The sequence below is a fragment of the Neltuma alba genome, unplaced genomic scaffold (genome assembly GCF_004799145.2).
Source record: "Neltuma alba isolate B1F8T4 unplaced genomic scaffold, ASM479914v2 tig00012316_pilon, whole genome shotgun sequence".
In the NCBI taxonomy this organism is placed as follows: domain Eukaryota; kingdom Viridiplantae; phylum Streptophyta; class Magnoliopsida; order Fabales; family Fabaceae; genus Neltuma; species Neltuma alba.
In genome coordinates this window covers 1-11,886 of record NW_021636827.1, presented here as the reverse complement: position 1 = coordinate 11,886, position 11,886 = coordinate 1, and the positions used below count along the sequence as shown (strand labels likewise).

General features: G+C 34.0%; 1 protein-coding gene and 1 pseudogene across 1 annotated transcript; one reads left to right on the top strand and one right to left on the bottom strand.

The window, feature by feature from the left end:
* Nucleotides 1–695: 695 nt before the first annotated feature.
* On the top strand, nt 696–6,999 carry LOC114725968 (probable LRR receptor-like serine/threonine-protein kinase At3g47570; annotated as a pseudogene).
* A 14-nt stretch (nt 7,000–7,013) lies between these two features.
* On the bottom strand, nt 7,014–11,232 carry LOC114725970 (cytochrome b561 and DOMON domain-containing protein At5g47530-like). Its single transcript, XM_028912526.1, has 2 exons — nt 11,014–11,232; nt 7,014–7,238 (listed from the first exon to the last, which is right to left on the bottom strand). Exons 1-2 carry the CDS (start codon nt 11,230–11,232, stop codon nt 7,014–7,016), a joined length of 444 nt encoding a protein of 147 aa, XP_028768359.1.
* Nucleotides 11,233–11,886: the final 654 nt, after the last annotated feature.

The following is an 11,886-nucleotide window of genomic DNA, read 5'->3' as shown; positions in this document are numbered from 1 at the left end:
TATTGTTTTTTTTTTTGGACGACTGACTTTTATAGCATGGTTGAGTCAAGATATCCATATATTGGTGGAGAGTGTATTTCCTCATAAGCTCTTCTAAATTGTGAATCCATCTATTATTCTTGCTAGAGAATCGCCAATTCACAAAATCCTTATGTTCTTTATTTAGGATTGGACTTGCTTGTTCAATAGCATGAGCACGTGAAAGAACCAAATGATTTAAAAGCCATAAAAATAAAAATTCAATAATAATAATAATAATAATAATAATAAATTACTGTGATTTTTCTTGTTTTAATATCAACATCGTATATTAACAAACACAATTTTCAGCGCTGCAACAAGACTACTTTTTTTCCCCACTAACATGGGAGAATCTGGTAAAGTCAATACTCTTCCGATCCTAAATATAAGACCCCTATACACACTTCTATAAGGGTCTTATATTTAGGACCGGAGGAGTATATTAATAAAATTTACAAATCACCACACAAAACCCCTTAAAACGATTAAGGATACGAGGTAGCAATTGCATTTAAACAAAAATAAATAAATCAGAAAACTAATACTAGGCTGAAGCGGGGGCAATGTTCTATTGACTTTGACTTTGAAATTATTTAAATTAAGATCAAGGAATTACAAGTCTACGTATCTTTGCCTTACAAAGAGCTCTAGTAGCTTTTGAGTTTCTCAACAAAATGAAGCCTTTTTCTCCCATGTTTCTTTCATTTTGGTCCCAATGCCTTCAATTGCTTCTCTTCTTCACTTTGATCGTTCGACCTCGTCTAGCAGCTTCTTTATGGGATAATGAGACCGATCATTTGTCCTTGCTCAAATTCAAGGAATCAATATCCAGTGATCCAAGTCATATATTAGACTCTTGGAATGTTTCTACACACTACTGCAACTGGCATGGCATCACTTGCGGCAACAAGCATCGCAAAGTTACACAGTTGGTGTTACAAGGATATCAATTGCGTGGTTCTATATCACCCTTCATTGGCAATCTCTCCTACCTCAGAACTATCGTTCTTGATAACAACAATTTCTACGGAGAAATCCCACAGGATTTGGGTCGTTTGTTATGGCTCCAGGTACTTCATCTCTCCAATAATACATTGACTGGGAAATTTCCTGTCAATGTCACGGGTTGCTCTAAACTCAGATACTTATCATTTGGTGGAAATCATCTTACTGGCAAAATACCCATGGAGATTGGCTCTCTCCATCACCTTGAAAAGTTATATCTAGTTCAGAACAATTTTATTGGGCAAATCCCAATGTCCATGTGGAATCTATCTTCCCTTACAGGTATTTTTGTTGCTGCTAATAAGCTAGAAGGGAATATACCTAAAGAAATAGGGCGCTTGAAAAATTTGAAAATTTTTTTAATGGGTTTAAACAAGTTTTCTGGGCCAATTCCTTCTTCTTTATACAATTTGTCATCCCTCACCCATATTGGACTTACTGGCAATCAATTTAATGGCTCCCTCCCAACCAACATGTTCAATAGCCTCCCTAATCTCCAAGTTTTGACATTTGGAAAAAATCAAATCTCAGGTCCTATCCCAGCATCCTTGGCAAATGCGTCTATGCTTGGATTGATATCTGTAGGAGATAATAACCTTTCGGGGCTAATTCCAAATCTTGGAAAGTTGCATGACCTTTCCGTTCTAGAGTTGGGTAGAAATAATTTAAGAAGTAATTCTGCTAAAGATTGGGAGTTTCTATATTCTTTGAGCAACTGCAGTAAATTGCGAGAACTAGTAATCTCCGAAAATAATTTGGGGGGGAGTTTACCAGATGCCATAGGCAATTTGTCTACCCAACTCACAGTCTTGGTTCTTGATCATAATCAAATATTTGGCAAAATACCTGCTTCATTAGGAAACCTTGTTGGACTAACATTGCTAGATATGGACTTGAATTATTTCACCGACATCATCCCAACTACTTTCCGAAAGCTTCAAAACATGCAAACCTTGTCTTTGTGGAGGAATAAATTTTCTGGAGAAATAATACATTTCATAGGTAATCTCACTCAGTTATTTCACCTAGATTTGTCACAAAATCTGTTCGAAGGGAAGATTCCTCCGAGTATTGGTGATTGTAAGAGTTTACAATATCTTGATCTGTCATAAAACAATTTTAGCGGAGCCATACCAGTCCAGCTAATGACTCTGTCATCTTTATCAATTTTATTGAACTTGTCACATAACTCTTTTGGTGGTAATATCCCTAGGGAGGTTGGAAACTTAAAAAATATTGGTAACTTGGATGCCTCTCATAACCATATCTCTGGAAAAATTCCTCAAACCATTGGAGATTGCCAAAGCTTAGAGTATCTCTTTTTGCAAGGAAATTTCTTCCAAGAAACCATCCCCTCATCTTTGGCTTCATTGGAAGGTCTAAGATATCTAGACTTGTCACAAAATAACTTGTCTGGATCAATTCCAAATGGCCTGCAAGATATTGGTCTCTTGGAGTACCTAAATGTTTCCTTCAACATGCTTGATGGGGAAGTACCAAGCAAAGGCGTCTTCAGCAATGCAAGTGCAATATCACTTGTGGGAAATAAGAAGCTTTGTGGAGGCATATCAAAGTTGGAGCTGCCACCATGCCCTCCTAAATCTACTGGACAACGAAAGCATCCAAATTTCAAGTTGCTCATATCTATATGTTGTGTGATTGCTTTTCTGCTTCTGGCATTTGTTGTTGCTATTTATCATGGGAGAAAAAGAAGCAAGAAAACTTCATGTTTAGAAACAATTGACATGATTTCAAAAGTATCATACCAAAGTTTGCATAACGCCACAGATGGATTTTCTATCAACAACTTGATCGGATCAGGGAGTTTTGGCTCTGTGTATAAGGGAAGTTTTGAATCTAATGAAGTTGTTGCGATAAAGGTCATCAACCTTCAAATAAGGGGAGCTCACAAAAGTTTTGTGGCTGAATGCAATGCACTTAGAAATGCCAAGCATCGAAATCTGGTAAAAATTATAACATGTTGCTCTAGCATAGATTACAAGGGCCATGAATTTAAGGCTCTGGTGTATGAGTATATGGGGAATGGAAACTTGGAAAATTGGTTGCATCCTAGAACAGAGAATCTAGATCATCCAAGAATTTTGCTCCTTGATCAAATAATAAATATTCTTATCGACATTTCGTCTGCATTAAACTATCTTCACAATGAACACGGGCAACCTCTAATTCATTGTGATTTGAAGCCAAGTAATGTTCTTCTTGATGGCAACATGGTTGCTCATTTGAGTGATTTTGGATTGGCAAGACTACTATCAACTGTTGAAACCATCTGTAACAAGCAAAGCAGCACAATCGGAATAAAGGGTACTATTGGCTACGTTCCTCCAGGTATCATTTAATATATTTTTTACTACAAGGTCATGCAATTCATTATGTTTTTTAAGTCATTTTTTTTCCATTTTATACTACAATGTTTCAGAATATGGAATGGGTTCTGAGGTATCAACACAAGGTGACATGTATAGCTTTGGCATTCTTGTCTTGGAGATGCTAACTAAAAGAAGACCCACTGGAGGTATGTTTAAAGATGGCCACAGTCTTCAAATATATGTGAAAAATGCATTTCCTAACAAGCTTTTGGAAGTTGTAAGCCCAACTATTTTTCCACAAGAACTAGACCATGCAGTGGTAGCTTCAGGAGACATATCGGAGAACATGATGCAAGTCCATCCTAATGTTGAGGAATGCTTGCGTTGTTTGTTTATGATTGGGCTTACATGTTCAATGGAATCACCTCATGAAAGGATGAGCGTAATTGATGTTGTAAGGGAGCTAAATTCTATCAAAAGCTTTTTTCCTTTATGGTGAGTACAACATCGTCTAAGTGGGTGTTTGGTAATCACAAAAAACACTTTTGAAAATTGTTTTTATACAAGTGGAGACAAAACTTCTTTCACATATTTACTTCGTATATTATATAATTACTTTTAAAATCATGATTTAGTTTTCTTCCAAACACAATATAATCCTTTTGGTTGGATTTGATTTCTACACAAACCAATTTGATTTACCTTTTTTTTTTTTTTTTTGCATCTCATATTTGGATTGTTGTTGCAGGTAAGGGAATCGTGTCTGCTCAATTTCCTTGAAGTAATCAAATTGTGATTGGGATGAGCCTAACGCTGTTAGATTAGGCATCTTTATTTTGTGGTCATATTTGTGATATGTCAGGGTGGTTGAGATTTGTGGGCAGATCTTCCTCTTCGTTGTTAATTATATCTTCAAACGTGTTTTGTCAAAGGTTCCTTTATATTCCTTTACTAATTAGCATTATTTTACACAGATTACTGATAGAATTTCTGTTGCTAATTACCTATGGAATAATTTTGTCCTTGATGTGAAATTCCGTGGCTAATATGTTTTTATTTTTATAATTTCAAAATGCTGCATGTGAAGTGTTTCATTTTCTTTACTAAATCAATCTTGTTCATACATATACATGCAATAAACAAATAATGATGTCATTAAAAAAAACAAATAAAGAAGGATGATACTCCCTCCAACAGCTTTTTATAAGATTTTTTTAAACTAAATTACATAACTTAAGAAAATAGTTAAAATTAGTTAAATATAATAAATATGTAAAAATTAAACTTTTTCTTCTAAGTACGCTCCTTATTCAATAAGACGACAAATAAATAAAAAAAAAAGAAGTACTAATAATGAGATAAAGAATGAAAGAGAATGTAATATGAGAAAAGATAAGGAGAGAGAATAGGAAATTAATTAGGGATAAAATTGATAAAAACACATTTAATGTTTAGACACCCCTAAATAAGATCTTATAAAAAGGACTAAACCAATTCAAATTTTGGGATCATATATAAAAAAAGACGGAGAGAATGTGAAATATTGAAATTAATTTGGGGTCTGGTTAGATAGAAGGATGTGATTAATTAGAGGCATATTCTGTGGTCATTTGAATCATAACTAAGAAAAGGTATTAGCAAGATAAAAATTGACAAATTCTGGTTCACAACAAAGCTTTACGACAGGAAAAATCTCTTAAAAACACACTTAAATAACCCACATTTTATTTGGGTCATTGAATTTACCATTCAAAGACTTATTGAAAGTGTGTTATGGAGACATAAAATTGTTAATTTAAAATTGAAAGGTATTGAATCTCAGGTGGGAGAGGTGCCCACATTTAGTGCTTGACAGTGTCTTGAATAAGATTGCCTCGAATAGGAAGATACCTATGTTTTAGTAAAAAAAAAATTGAAAGGTATTAACTGAAAAATGAAACATATTAAGTTAGAATTCTCTTTTGGTTTCTAATAAAACGGGCATTAGAATCACTTCATAAATTTTAAATTTCCTTTTGGCTCATGTAACTTAATTACGGATTTGATAAATTTAATAATCCAAATAAGAATTTGTGTTATTTAAATACCTTTTTAGGGAATTTTTTCTTTATAATAAACATATTATAACTCAAGCATACAAGATATTTTTAGAAATTACCATATCAAATTTCAGAATTCACAGGTTTCCTTTTGCATATAGCAAAATTTTTACAGCCGGAGGCCTTGCAGATGGTTCTTAGACGGCTTCAAGTGGCAGTTAGGTTCTTGAATGGTAGTTTTGTTTTTTTGCTTGTTTGTTTTTGTTTTCCGTGTTGCTCGAGTCTGTTTTGTTCATCGTGTTTGTGTTACTTGTTCATTGTTTAGTCTTCTCTAAGCTCTGTACTTGATTTTTCCATTAATAATATTTGTGTTTATAGTGCCAAAGAAGTAGTTATGGGGGAGAAATTAATATTCCTATAATTTGATCTCTTTCTTAATCAAATGTTTATAATTTTTTTATTGGGTCGTTATAATTTCATCAATTATAGACATTGGTTATTATACTCATAATTTGTTAATTTGTAAGAGAACCAATGCGAATAGCATATGACATGGCTCTCACTTATCATACTCCTGAATTAATTGTGCCACATAGATATAGATAAAATCAAAACCAACCAAATTATAGATCATATAGACGCAGAGACGGTAATGAACATAATATTTTTTTTTTATGTTGATAATAAATAAATCTGAGGGTTAAGGTGTAACAAGCACCCTCAACTATTTTTTGAGGAGCATCAAGCACCCCAAACTATTAAGTGATGCAATTTTGTCCCTAATTTATTAAAATGGGTGCAATTTCAATCTAAATTAATGGACTCAAAACTTCCGTTTTCTCCCCGTCCAATCAGTTGTTGGTTCGTGACGTTCACGTCTAAAAGCCTAAAACTGAGATTGACCAAATACACATCATCCTCATCCTCTTAAATCTGCGGACTTGATCTTTGATCATCCTAGAGAAAAGCGCAATTAAAGACCATGTTCTCTGGCATTAGATCGTTTCTTGAATCCTCAGTTCCGCCGCTGCCAAACCCTTTTCCTCATCATCGTCCGCAACCACACTCTCCAGCCCCCTATCTCGATATCCTTAGATTGTTGCAGATCTCCGAGCTCAGCTTGCAGAGGAATCACATTCTCTTGTTGACTTTAACGAGGCCATTCGCGAAATTGCAAAACCACACAAATTATTTCATATGAAAAGCAGTTTGAGCCCACACCGCAATGCTATTTTACTATGAAAAGAAAAGAGTCTGCTCATGTAGTGGGGTGTCTATAAAAGATGAATCTCAATCCCAATATGAGGTTCCGGCAAAAGAACCCTCTTTCCTACATAATCATTTCATTCAATCTCTGTTCAATTTTGATATTGACTGGAAACAAATGGAAGAACCCCCACAACTCATACAATTTTTTTTTTTTGGTAATATCTCATGAACAAATTATTAAAAACACAAACTTTAATCATGTTGGCAAGCTAAATGGAGAAGTGTTTGCCCAGCCAAATACCAACTCAAAGAATGGGAAGAGCGAAGAGGAACATCCAGAAATTGAGGATCCTAATCAGAGTGTTGCTGAAGTGAAAAATATTGAGGATTTTTAAAGAGAAAATGCAAATTACAGAACAGAGAAGGAGGAGAGACTATATGTAAGGCGGATGAAAGCACAAAAAAGGAGAAGGGGAAAGGAAGGAGAAGGTGAGAGACGCAGGGTCAAATAGAGCCAACTAGGAGGGGGTGAGACGCACAGGATTATTGTGGCATATCCCACCAAGTAGTGGTAGAAATTCCAGAAGATTCTATATTTATGATCCTTTTTTGGCCTCAAAAACAGAGCAAACACCTATATTCAATTGAGCAGGTTTCTCTCAGCACCATTATAATATGTATTTAGAGAAGTTATCCACAACTAGAACATAATCGGAGCACGTTTTCTACCTCTCATGAGGTTGAGATTTTTTTTTTAAATTTTATCTATTCTAAATAAAGCACATAAATTTTTTTTAGTTTTTTGGTTGAAATTATGGAGCCTTTTTCTTTAGTTTCCAAATTATCTGGAGCAAACACCTGTATCATTGAGGTCCTGTTTGCTTCAACTTCTTGGGATTCCAATGTAATTTTTGGTTGAATTTAACCAGAGGAATAATCTCTTCATCATTCCTTAGGATTCATGACCTTATACGTGTTGATCCTTATTCCCACCTTTCTGTTATTCTCTCTAGTCCCAAATGCATGAGGTCGATAACTAATTGCAGAGATTAAAGAAATTAGTTGAGCTAATTATTTGTGTAACAACCCCCGTAATTCATGATAAATAAACATTTTCAAAATGATAATTGCTTTAAAAAGGCTAACCATGGTAGGAAGGACAAACCTAATCAAATAGAAATCTACCATAGTCAATAACAATCCAAATCTTTAACAGAGTAGTAGCTACTGTTCTAGGATAGTAAAGATAGTTAATCAAATAAAAAAGGATCAACATTTGATTTTTCATGTATATATCAAATCCATCAGCAAAACTCTGAAATCTCAAATACAATTAAGACCAATTGCAAGTAGGCTAGGGCATTTGAAGTCCACCAAAATAACTACCACTACTGCCCATCATCAATTGCAATCAAAATAACAATCACATATGTCCAAAAAGGGCTTCGCCCAATAGTACAAGTCGAGAATGCAGCGGAAAGGCTATGATTATGTTAAGTATAACAAAAAGGCCCTAAAGTTTGGCAATATATATCAATCAAAACATGTATACCAAAGCAGAGGCTATACAGAGTGGACAGGAAAACTCAAGCCTCGGACACCTTCCCCTTGGGACCAACACCTGAACCCTCGCCTGAAAATGTTAAATAACCATGGGGTAAGTCAAATTGACCCAGTAACCACAATTCCAATTCAACAAGTATCCAGAGAGTGATTACAAGATAGTTAAGCGGGCAAAGTACAATTTCAAATAATATATAAGTTAAACATCTTTACAGAAAACAATATATAATAATTCAAAAAGTAACTTGCATGCATAGAACTTCATCAACCATCCTTATAACCTCCTTGTAACTTCTGACAGAACCCATGGGCTATTTACACATAACAGGATTCGTCTCTTTTACAAGACTGCACCAAGCTCTCCAATGATGAGGTGTAACTCGGCCAAAAGTTACAAAGCTTATATCAGACCATGGGTTCCCTTTCCTTGGAATATGGAAAGGTGTCATGTCCCTTGGGCTGACCCTTGACCCGGCCAAAGGAAGGGTGATACTGAGGGCCTTAAGAATGTTAATGCCAATCACTGGGCGCCAAGTGGCAGCTATACCACGTGGTATAAATAATCAAACCTCCCATAACTACATTTCAGCACAACCAACACAGCCCAATCCAACCATTCAATTCCACATAATCTCATATTCATAAAGTATTCTCAGATTCAATAATCAAATTTGTTCAACATCAACAAGATATTCATAAGATGAAATAATTCATGCCCACTTAACTAATAAATTTAACGAAACATAAATCTTGATATAAATATATAAATTATTTTTCATACAAAAATCACCATAACATATATTGATAACATTTATAATATCAACACATGCTTATAATCACATCAACAAGCATACAAGGTAAATTAGAAAGTAGTTAACTCAAGTTCTTGACACGAGAACTAAAAGTAGGAGGATTCAAACCCAAAAGCCCAAACCAAGCTCACTCTACAATAATAAATTGATAAACATATATTAATATAAAAAGACTAATTAATATAGCATTAAAATAGTTTATTAACTAAATCCCTATAATTGGCTTACCTTAAAAATTATCTTTAGGAAAAATAATAATTCATCTATTCTTCCAAGTGACAATTTCTAGTGCTTCCCAACTCTATTTCTCTCATTCACATTATTAATAAGAATAATCCCTTCAAATCATCTAAAAATCTCCAAAAAGTGCTTACTTTAACTCTTAGAAAAATAACCATATATCAACTATGCCTTCAATCATTATTAAAATCCTATTCCCTTCTTCCATTAATCATTTCTCATTCACTAGAATCAATAACTTATAATATTTTCCTCAAGTTCCTCCAAACACCCAACTTCTACTAATTAAAGTCTCTCCAAGAATCATCAACATTACTATTTCAACAACAATCCTCAAAGTTTAAGCATTGGATCCTCAATATAACCTCAAATGAACCCAACTAAGAGATAAATTTCGAAATTAATATCATCATTAACACAAATCACAATTTCCCAACCAAACCCTAACTTATATTGTCTCAAATCAACCATCCAACTAAAATCTGAGTCATAAGACTTTTATTCTAACCACATAAGCTCCATTAATATCCTAATACTAAATTAGAAACCTTAAAAATTAAAAATCTAACAAGCCCTAATAAACTTTATTTTCTGCCATAAACTTATAGAAATAAAAAGAAAAAGTTAAATAAAAATAGTAGGATGAAAATAGCTTACCTAAATATTTTATATGTATCTAAGTAGAGTCCTTCCTTTCTCAGACACTCAAACTACCTCTCACACTCACTCACTGTCACGGCGAACCAGAGGAACAGCGAAGACGAAACAGCACGAAGGCTGCTGGACGGAAGTAGGGACAACGAATTAAGTGTGTGCTTTTTAACAAAGTGTCAAGTGTGGGTCACGTGCCCACACTTGATGCCTTAATAATTTTTTTTTTTGGCTTGAAGGCCACAGCCCAGGGGATTAAACCCCCCCCTCCAACTGGCAGTGGGTGGCCCACGTGCCACGCACTTGCCTTTTTATTTATATATATTATATATATAATAATTTATATATTTTAAAATTTTTCATTTATTTATTCTTTTCATAATTTATATATAAATCACAAAAGTTATGATTTACAATTTATTCAATAAGATTAATTTTAAATTTTATTAATTAATCTCATACTTATATAACTTAAATCCTATAATCAAATAAAAAATGGAATGTTACAATTTGTAAAAAAAAAAATGCAATGGTTTCTTAAGATATACTACTCCAGGTCCTAATTATAAGAGTTAGTTGACTAATTTGAAGAGATTAAGGAAAGAAGTTAAGTTATTTATTTGTAATAAATATGTGTTGTCTTTCCTAAAATATCATTGCTAATCAAGTGTATTGGCTATAACTACTATTGTTAAAAGAACTACCTTGGAAAAAATAAATAAATATGAAGACAAAGTGAATTGGAATCTTATATTTAAGACCAAAATAAAAGTCAAACAAAATATTATATTAAGGACTGGAGGTGGTACTATTTAATAAGCATTTGAACTACTCCTTAATAGAAATTCTTTTGATACGTGCAATAACAAAGATAGTTTGGGAAAGAAAGTACAAATTTAAAAGACAAAATGAACTGAGATATTACATTTAGGACCAAATAAATAAAGCCTTTCACTAGTTCTGTATTTAGGACTCGAAGGAATATTTCATTGCTCTCTTCTTAAAATGTATCTATGGTCATTATCATTTTGGTCAATTCCTTTCTCCGCCACTCGCATTATGTCCCATTCCATTCCTATCCTTTCTAACAACCAAACAGGACATCAGTTTTTTCCTCTTTATTTTACAGGAAATGATACGTACCTGAAGAGTTCCAAGGCAGAAGATGGTGATGCCAACAGCTCTATGGGTGTCATACTCAACAGCAACAGAGTCATGGCCGAGTTTGAGACCATAGGCCCAGCCACCAACACCGACGATGTAGGCAGAGGTTTGGCAAATGATGTGAAGGTAAAACCAAGCAGAGTCTGCTGATTTGAACACTTGCAAGTATCTTGCTATTATGGCTCCTGTTGGCAGCATCGTCCCCCAGCTCACTGCGTTCAGCACTCCATGCACCTATTCTTCATCATCATTTCCCACCACACGTTAATAACCTGCTTTCCATTACCACATAATTAATATCAATATATATAAGAAAAGAAATTACACTATCTATAAGTGTTAAATACTAAAACTTTACTCCAGATTTCGTGTAATATATGGATCCCACTTCCAATCAAACTAGTTTCTGTCCTGACCACCTTGTAAAACCATAACTAATGGTCGCAATTATAGTTGTCTTGCTTGCAGGGGCAACAAGTTGGAAGGACTAGTTGGGATTTTGCAAACTAATAGGAAGGCATTTAGCCACTGAGAGTTATTAGTGTTCTCAACACAGGTTGCTAATAGAACCGGTGTAAAAAAGTTAATAATCCCCCATCTTATTTAGGAAAATACCATCGGCTGCACTTTCTACACCATCCCTGCAACAATCGGTATAAAACCCGCAGCTAAACTTAAGAGTCTTTACCAATTGGTTGAAGAAATCCCAAGATTGTGTGTTATTTTCCTTTTACACTTCAAATATTATTAAATGATAATATTTTATCGAGTAATAAAATATACCTTCTATGCCAAATATCAAACATTATTTCAAGAGTAGCTTTCAAATGCATCATTGTCATACATGGTTTT

Bases quoted from the DNA above. Each gene is read 5' to 3' on its own strand.
- LOC114725970 (XM_028912526.1), bottom strand. From the start codon at position 11,232: ATGCTGCCAACAGGAGCCATAATAGCAAGATACTTGCAAGTGTTCAAA. The intron at 7,239-11,013 runs GTACGTATCATT...AATTGAATATAG, and splicing joins TCTGCCTTGGAACTCTTCAG to GTGTTTGCTCTGTTTTTGAG.